This window comes from Hyperolius riggenbachi, chromosome 3 (genome assembly GCF_040937935.1).
Source record: "Hyperolius riggenbachi isolate aHypRig1 chromosome 3, aHypRig1.pri, whole genome shotgun sequence".
NCBI lineage: Eukaryota > Metazoa > Chordata > Amphibia > Anura > Hyperoliidae > Hyperolius > Hyperolius riggenbachi.
In genome coordinates, this window is record NC_090648.1 from 197,869,576 (window position 1) to 197,878,083 (window position 8,508).

General features: G+C 45.5%; 1 protein-coding gene across 1 annotated transcript in view; it reads right to left on the minus strand.

The window, feature by feature from the left end:
* The window catches only part of MYO1E (myosin IE), a 208,078-nt gene extending 204,190 nt beyond the window's left edge, over positions 1–3,888 (minus strand). Inside the window, exon 1 of the mRNA XM_068275534.1 lies at positions 3,559–3,888. Within this exon, the coding sequence (XP_068131635.1) occupies positions 3,559–3,561 (3 nt within the window). The 5' untranslated portion in view covers positions 3,562–3,888. The remainder of the gene's footprint in view (positions 1–3,558) is intronic.
* Between the last annotated feature and the right edge of the window lie 4,620 nt (positions 3,889–8,508).

Below are 8,508 nucleotides of genomic sequence, written 5' to 3' on the forward strand. Positions count from 1 at the left end.
AGCCTCCGCATACCTCTCACTTCAGTTGCCATTTAATGCTGCACATCTCAGTGATTGAAGAAGCTGCAGGGAAAATGTTTAACTAAAAGATGCAATTTCTGTAACCTGCAGAGATTGGGACAAGACTGTAACCGCCGGCCAACAGTTTGGGGATGAATTCTGTAAAGATAAGGGGGGCAGGTTGATTGAGGAGGTTTTAGGGACAAAGGCATGGTGCAATGGAGTGGGCAGGGTGAGAAGGAGAACAATGTTCTTGGCCTGCGCTTGGCTGAGATGATCCAACACTCCACATTGATCATTAAGACAGGGCTAAGTATATTTCCTATAGTTAGCATGCTGGAAACTACTGGAAATCAGTGTTCAGTGTGTGGGCAGGTTACAGATCCTCTTGAAACAGATTCGATCATAGAGGTATCTATCAGATGGTTGGTCTGGTGGCCAACTAAATTTTGACCACCTCAGGCCTACACAGAAAGTATAATGCTGGTAATAGACTGCTCGTTTGTGCGCCGGAATGGAGCCGCTGGCTCGATGCCGGCGCATCCCCGCTTGTCTGCGTGGGCGCATGGATCGATCCCTGCTCGTCCCCGCGGGCACTTCCTTATCTGAGCTTCGTTTCTTCCATTGTCCAACCGCGGGGATCGAGCGCGGTATGGATCCGGCGTGATGATCGGACACGTGGGATATTATCAATCGAGCCATCAGCGGCTCGATTGATAATAAAAAACGAGCCGTGTATGCCCAACCAGTGACTTATAAAACAAAGCACATGCTTTTTCATGAATTGACCTCAAGGAGAATTTCTATAGATAAAAACACATGGGCCCATATGCAATTCACTTTTTCTCCAGAGTTTTCTCCTAGGTGATATTTTTAAACTTCTAAATAATTTTGGCAGTATCTTTTCACCGATTTTTCAATATGTTTTCAGTTCAAACGTGCTGGAAAGTAATTTTAAATAGAGGATGAAAAATTATCTCCTAGGAGAAAACTTGGGGGAAAAAGTTAATGGCATATGGGCCATAGAGTCTTACAGGTTGTCACTGTGGCCTTGCTATGCTGATGTTCCAAGTTAAGGTCCTTCAAGAAAATAAAATGTTCTCCATGAAATCTATGTGGGGGGTTATGTATGCTTGTGTGGGCTTTCTCCCTTCCTTCTTTCCTCATAGCCCAAAATACACACTCTGGTTAACTAGGATGTTGAGATTCCCTGTAGAATGTGATTAGGGGCAGCAGAAACATTAGAGTGCTCCTCTGGGAAAATGATTGTTATAGATGGGTTAATGCTCTATGAAATGCATTCCATAATAAACTGGTAAATAAAAGACTGACTAAAAGCCCTGCTGTTAGTATAAACATCTGGTATTTCATCTGCCATTAAAAAAAATGCACCATCAGGAAGCAAAATGCAAAAACAAAGTACACACAGGAATTAAACAATTTTTTATTACCATACTGCAACCATACATTTGTAAGATTTAAACTATGGCAGACATGGGCAAGCTAAACAAATACAATCTGTTTTTATGAGGCAGGAACCACAAGGAAATGGCTTTTGAAATGTCACTGTATACAGATAGTTCCTCAGCTATTATGTCTGCTCCAACAAGCATCTGACAGCCTGTCCCTATGGCACCTGTTACTCTAGTGACCGAGCGATTAGGAACTCCCAGCTCTGCTCTCTAGTAGCTCAGAAACAATACAGGAAGTCCAGCAGGTGATGTCTGGCATCACCCATATTCAGGTCGGTTTACTTCCTCCTCCATTGTTTCTGTACAGGCTCACCAACTTCTATTCACAGAGCTGGGAAGTGACCAAACCTACACAGGCAGTGTTGCCAACCTTTCCGTTTATTTTTTACTGACAAAGATATAAAAATGTACTGACAAAGGAGATTGTTTTACTGACATTGTGAAAAAAAGCATCTTAGGACAGTATATTTGTGTAATTAACAACTTTTACTTTCTTTTTTAATAAAGGCAGAGAGGTAATGAAAACTGTAATAGTACAGATGTAACATCCACTTAGTGTAGTCTTCTATTATAAATGACCAAGACGTTTCCAGAGTATTACTAGATATAATTGGCAAAGTAAACGCACAAAGCCAAGACACAAAGCATGCTTCATGTGGCGCCTCACGGGGGGGGTTCCAGCGCCATTCCCCATTAAAGTTATTCCACCTGGTAGGTTAAATAACTCTTCTGGACCAAAGCCGGGACAAGTCCCTCCAGCACCCAAGGCTGAGACACCAAAGTGCGCCCCCCCCCCATTCCTCCCACCCCAACCATCACACACTGATTGCTATTAGACTAAGAGGCACCCCAGGGCCCCAACTCCTTAATCTCTAGTTATCTGGCTTGCAGTCACTGCCATATATCCCCTTTTCTTATTTCTCTTTGCTTCAAACACAATAGGGGAATGATAGCTGAGTGAGTTGTGTGCCCCCTCCTATTCTGCGCCTGAGGCTGGAGCCTCTCTCGCCTCTGCCTCGACATGACCCTATTTGGGACTTCTCATGCAGGCTTTGAAAGTATTCGCGTCCCCAAGCTCACGCATGAAAAATACGGATGCACTCGTCTTCGTAAGCACTCAGAGACGCGTACTCAGAGTACTTCTGTAGCCCACCAAAGAGTACCGAACACACAGCCAGGCACATAAACTCTACAGTGGTGGAATGACGGGATGAAGCAAGGACCATTAATCCATGGTATCCACACACACAGCCTTCCCCTTACATAGGTTAGTATCTAACCTGAAGAGAGTCTCCTTGCTTCAGCTTCACTTTATCTACAGATGTATCTGGCTGGCACTCTTCAACCCTTCCTTGCTAGCAAGCTGCTGAGTGGACAGATCCCAGACTAGTCATTCCAGCCCCTGGCCTGTTGTCTGATGGCTCTACAGCTAAAGAGAAGGGAGGCAGGAGGGGGAGAAACACTGTGTATGCCTGCGTGTATTATTCCTTATCTCTGTATTAGAGCATTGCAGCAGAGAGCTGGTTTTCAGGAGAACCATAAATTGCTTATGCTTACAGACCACAGTGGCGGGGGAAATAAATCACTTAATTTACAGACTGACTGTAAACTGATGGTTGGCACCACTGGTGATGGTTGGCAACACTGTAGACAGGTACTATGTGATCCACAATCTCCATGACGTGTTCCCAGCCAAGTGTCTACATATGACAGAGCTGTTAAAGATTTGCCAGCAGCAAACACTGTGAAGTTTACAATAAGCCAAGTTCACGTGAATTTCTGCTTACACAGACTGCACTCGCTTTCTCTGGATCGTAACGTTGGCACCCTACTGGAAATAAGAAATCACTGGTGCCAACATTCCCTGAGACAGAACTGCAGCAAACTCTCGCCCAAGCCCTTTGTGAGAGCGGAGAGTGCAAGGTTCCATCCTGCTGGAAATGTACCTATTAATATAAAGCATTACACTATACAGCCTAGGTAGAGAGGCTCAGCAGAGGGGAATGGCTGGGAAGAGAAATCCTCACCATACAGAACACAGGAGGCATTCATAATTGAAAGGTATGAGTGCTCTTGCCACACTTACCATTGTGCAGGCTCAGCAGAGACGCTTGGATTACAGCTCTTTATTATTCCTCCCGTGTAAAGTGAGCATGAAGAGATCCTATAGGGGCTGAGGCTGAGCTGGGACTGTCCCCATTCAGGTAGAGCGAGCAGAGTGCAGCAGTAGACGGGCAGTGGATGCCTTCCTCTCACTGGCAGACGGGGGAGTCTCTTCAGTTCCTGGAAGAGGCTCTGTCTGCGCTGCCTTCACTTCTATTCTCCCAATGGGATGGATGCTGGAGCTCTGGCGGATTTTTTTTTTCACTCTGTACTCCTCTAGTTCAGTCATGCGAATTACAGCGATATACCAGCACGGGATGTCCTTCTCCATAAATGGCAAGCTAGTCTTTTCTTTAGCCAATCACTGGTTGTCTAGGTCCACGTCACTCTTCCCCTGGGGAATATGACTGGAGCGCAGGAGAAAGAAAGCTGCAAGGGCTCTCGGTCCATGTAGTCTTTTTCACCGGTTTCTTTTTTGCTAAATATGTAACAACTCGAGCAGCAATGCATCTCTCAGTAAGGACACATTATTGTTGCTTTATTTTGACTGTATCTTTTTTGTATTATTATTTTGCCCTTACAAGGGATGAAGCTGTATATGGATTCTGCATATGCTATAAGACGTAACTTTTAATTTCTAAATTATTACCATAAATTCAAAGGATCGATATTTGAAGTGGAATTATAGGGGCACTATGGAGGAAAATTTTAAAATTTAAAATGTGTGCAAGTATAGACAAATAAGAAGTATGTTTTTTCCAGAGTAAAATGAGCCATAAATTACTTTTCTCCTATGTTGCTGTCACTTACAGACAGGTAGTAGAAATCTGACAGAAGCGACAGGTTTTGGACTAGTCCATCTCTTCATGGGGGATTCTTAGGGATTTATTTATTTTCAAATGGCAGTTGCTCTGTCCAACTGCCAAAAACTGTGTAGGGAGCAGGGAAGCTGGCCAGCATCATATGCAAGCCAAGACTCTACAGATGTGTAGCTAGCTTACAGGCTAGTGAAATGTTCTGCTGCTATGAGAAGGACAGAAGGGCCAATGGAACGGAACACAAGTGACATCACACAGCAGCCGGGTTGAGGAGGTAGAACAATGCTCTCGGCAGGCGATTAGGGGCCGCAGTGCACAGACTAGATTTTTGGCAGAGGCGGTTGTTCCTGAACTAATTACAGTTAGCACCTGACAGGACTCCTTTGCTAAGTTGCTCCCTGCCAGACTGAGGCCTCTTCCACGGAATGTTGAGCTGTGTGCTCAGCAAGCAGTTACCAAGCAGCAGTGGGCAGTTACCAGGCAGCAACAAGCAGTTACCAGGCAGTAGAGAGCAGTTGTGAGAGTTTGAGAGGCATTTCACTGTCTATGAACAGTCCGTGGAAAGGAGGCCTAACACTGCTACATGTTGCTACTCCTTTCTCCTTTTGCTGTGGGCAGGGACCATCAGCTTCATTGGTCCATGCCCACGGTCTTCCTAGAAGCTCAGCCATGCAACCCTGGTCCTGTGGCTACCTGTGCCGGCAATACCATTGTGAACATCCGCCCTGCCTATTAAACTGACTAGTGAACATCCTCCTCAGGAAGATTTCTCAATGGTCCAGACCATGGACCAGCAGGGCGGTAGCTTCAAAGATGCTTTGCCGGGACTGCCTCTATTCTAAAGTTGCAGAGTCCTTGAGAGGAGTAGTGGATGTTAGTAATGGGGCCAGGGGTGAGGGGTACCCAGCGGAGCTGCTGGGAGGTTTGGCACTGTGGAGGCGGACACTGGAAGGGCAGCGAGTAGCATCAATCAGCGGTGATAGTCCAACAAGGAGTATCAGCCAGGAAACAATTCTCCAAGCATGAAAAAGGAAAACAGAAGAAAGAGCGTACGTACAAAAAGGGCGCCCGGACAAAAAGGGCGCGGGGTGTAAACGCTAATTAACAATTAATCATTAATAGGGTTTATAAAAATAGTGTGCTATATTTCGTTTACAAATAATGTTTAACAAATTTATAAATCATTAAATAATGTTTATGAAATCGGCAATTGTGAAAACTTTAATCTTCTGCGTTTCAAAAGTGAAACTTAGAATTACGTTTATTAAAATAACGATAATATATGATTAATTGTTATAATTGTATATTATTGTGAATAACCTTCATTTATGGTTTGTTCTTATAATAAAATCTGAAAATATTCTTTATAACGATGATATAAAGATAACTACGTTCGTAATAAGTGTTGTAAAACATTAGTAAATATTACTAAAATTGTAGTAAAACTATACCTAAGCCTACTCTCACACAGAACCCCCCCTGTACCTATCCCTAACCCCTAGACCCCCCTGTTGGTGCCTAAACCTAAGACCCCCTGTTGGTGCCTAAACCTAAGACTCCCCTGGTGGTGCCTAAACCTAAGACCCCCCTGGTGGTGCCTAAACCTAAGACTCCCCTGGTGGTGCCTAAACCTAAGACCCCCCTGGTGGTGCCTAAACCTAAGACCCCCCTGGTGGTGCCTAAACCTAAGACCCCCCTGGTGGTGCCTAAACCTAAGACCCCCCTGGTGGTGCCTAAAACTAAGACTCCCCTGGTGGTGCCTAAAACTAAGACTCCCCTGGTGGTGCCTAAACCTAAGACCCCCCTGGTGGTGCCTAAACCTAAGACTCCCCTGGTGGTGCCTAAACCTAAGACCCCCCTGGTGGTGCCTAAACCTAAGACCCCCCTGGTGGTGCCTAAACCTAAGACCCCCCCTGGTGGTGCCTAAACCTAAGACCCCCCTGGTGGTGCCTAAACCTAAGACCCCCCTGGTGGTGCCTAACCCTAACCACCCCCCTTAGTCATCGCTTTATTATGTGGATAATAATGTTTTACAAATTGTGACTCCAAAAAATATATTGCAATTTACATTACGTACTGATCGCTTTATTTTGTGAATAGTGTTTTACAAACAGTAAGGGATAAAACTTTAAATAATATTTTAATTAGTTAAATAAGATAAATATGTTTAGTATTTTTATAAACGTTATTCGGCACTGGTGCATTTTATAAACGTAAATCACCACAAGCTCAGTTATAAATCATTAAACATCTCCGGGCGCCGTTTGTAAACTTTATTTAGCTCCGGCGCCCTTTTTTCCTGCTCGGCGCCCATTAAACGTTATTTATTATGGGAGTGAATGGCGGCGCCCTTTTTGTCCACTAGCTGCCAGCGCCCTTTTTTCCCAGCTCCGAAGAAAGAAATTAAAGAAGAAAGAAGTGACAGATAAAATACAAGAATACAGAAGAAGGATTTGAGGATGAGTCTCATTGGTCCACCTAGTGATGGCGGTCCCTTCAGAGTCTGGCGCGCAGCGTCAGATGTCAAGTATATGGCACAGACCTTTCTGGCCTAAGTGGCTGCTAACAGCGAATGGCGGTGACAGTGACAAGAATGGCACATGTCCCAGGGGAGTGAGGTAGCAGTGCTGAGGTGCTAAAGGACAGCTTCATAGCACTAAACCTTGTTCCTCATTGCACAGCACATAGAGTAATGCTCTTCTTAACACTCGGCCATCTCACAGGTGAAGCCGGCAAATGGATTTGCCCATAAGCGTGTATGAATAGTAAGAATGAGTGAGCAAAATTGACAAGTTTGGTCTTTCAGCGAATAAGCTACAATCTTAGTGAGAGTCTCATGCACACCCACTACCTGAACCACTCTGTCTCAGTATAAAGAAGCACACAGAAGCACGAGTATGGTCTCCCGCAAGGCTTGGGACTTGATACCTTGAGCAACAGTTCGGGGGAAAGTGCTGTATAAACAGTTGCGAGTCTAGTGGCTAGAAACACATTGTGTTGCTATGGAGCGGGGAGCAAGGACGACGTGCAGAGCATGACAGAATGGGAGGGGCAAGTAGGAGAACAATGAGTGGAGATGATTCGGCACTCTGGATCTCTCGGCAACACCATAAAAATGGTGGTTGCTAGGCAGAGACAGGTCCAACCAGCGATTTGACCCAGAACCATCTACTGTGTGTATGAGGCCTAAAGGGAACAGTCGGTGAGAGTGATATGGAGGCCGTCATATTTGTTTCCCTTTAAACAACACCAGTTGCCTGGCAGTCCTGCTGATCCTCTGCCTCTAATATTTTTAGCCATAGACCTTGAACAAGCATGCAGCAGATCAGGTACTCTGACTCAGCTTTTACTGGATTGGCCATATGCATCTTCCAGGGTTTTGACTCAGACACAACATATGCCAGAAGATCAACAGGACTGCCAGGCAACTGGCATTCATTACAAGGAAATAAATATGGCAGCCTTCATTTCCCTCTCACTTCGGGTGTCCTTTAACGCACTACTGTCACTCACCATCAGGTGCTACCACCTTCCATTATCTGCCTTAAATTTTACTAAGACGTCAAAGAGGTAAGATTGACCCCCCGCCCAGCCCGCACAGGTGATTGCCATTAACAGGGTGAAATCCGGATAACAACTATCCGGATTCACCCAAAGTTCGGATTTCAGCATCTCTATCAGGCACCACTTTAATGCAACATAAGCTACTCCTGCCTCCAGAGGCTGTAAGGCCCCCCAAGGTGTCTCCATCCCAACTTACCTGTGCTCCCCGGGACCCTGCAATGGAGCAATGAAGGACTGACAGAGGAGCGCACCTGCTGGGAAAGGCAAGACGCTGCTCTGACAGACATTGCAGGGACGCCGAGGGCACAGTTATGTTGGGGGTGACCTGGAGGAAGGAGAGTAGCCAGCTCAGGAGCTGGGAAGGGGGGGGGGGGGAGGGCAATTTGGCTGCAACAAATGGCCCATATTGTTGCTTTTTGGTCAGAGGGGTCTGTTAGTGGGCCCCCAGGTTAATCTTGCCTGGGGGCCCCATTGTACCTAGAACTGGCCCTGTTTACTATAACAAGATTCTACTGTAGTACACTTTTGATGAGCTTTAAGTGCAAGTCTCA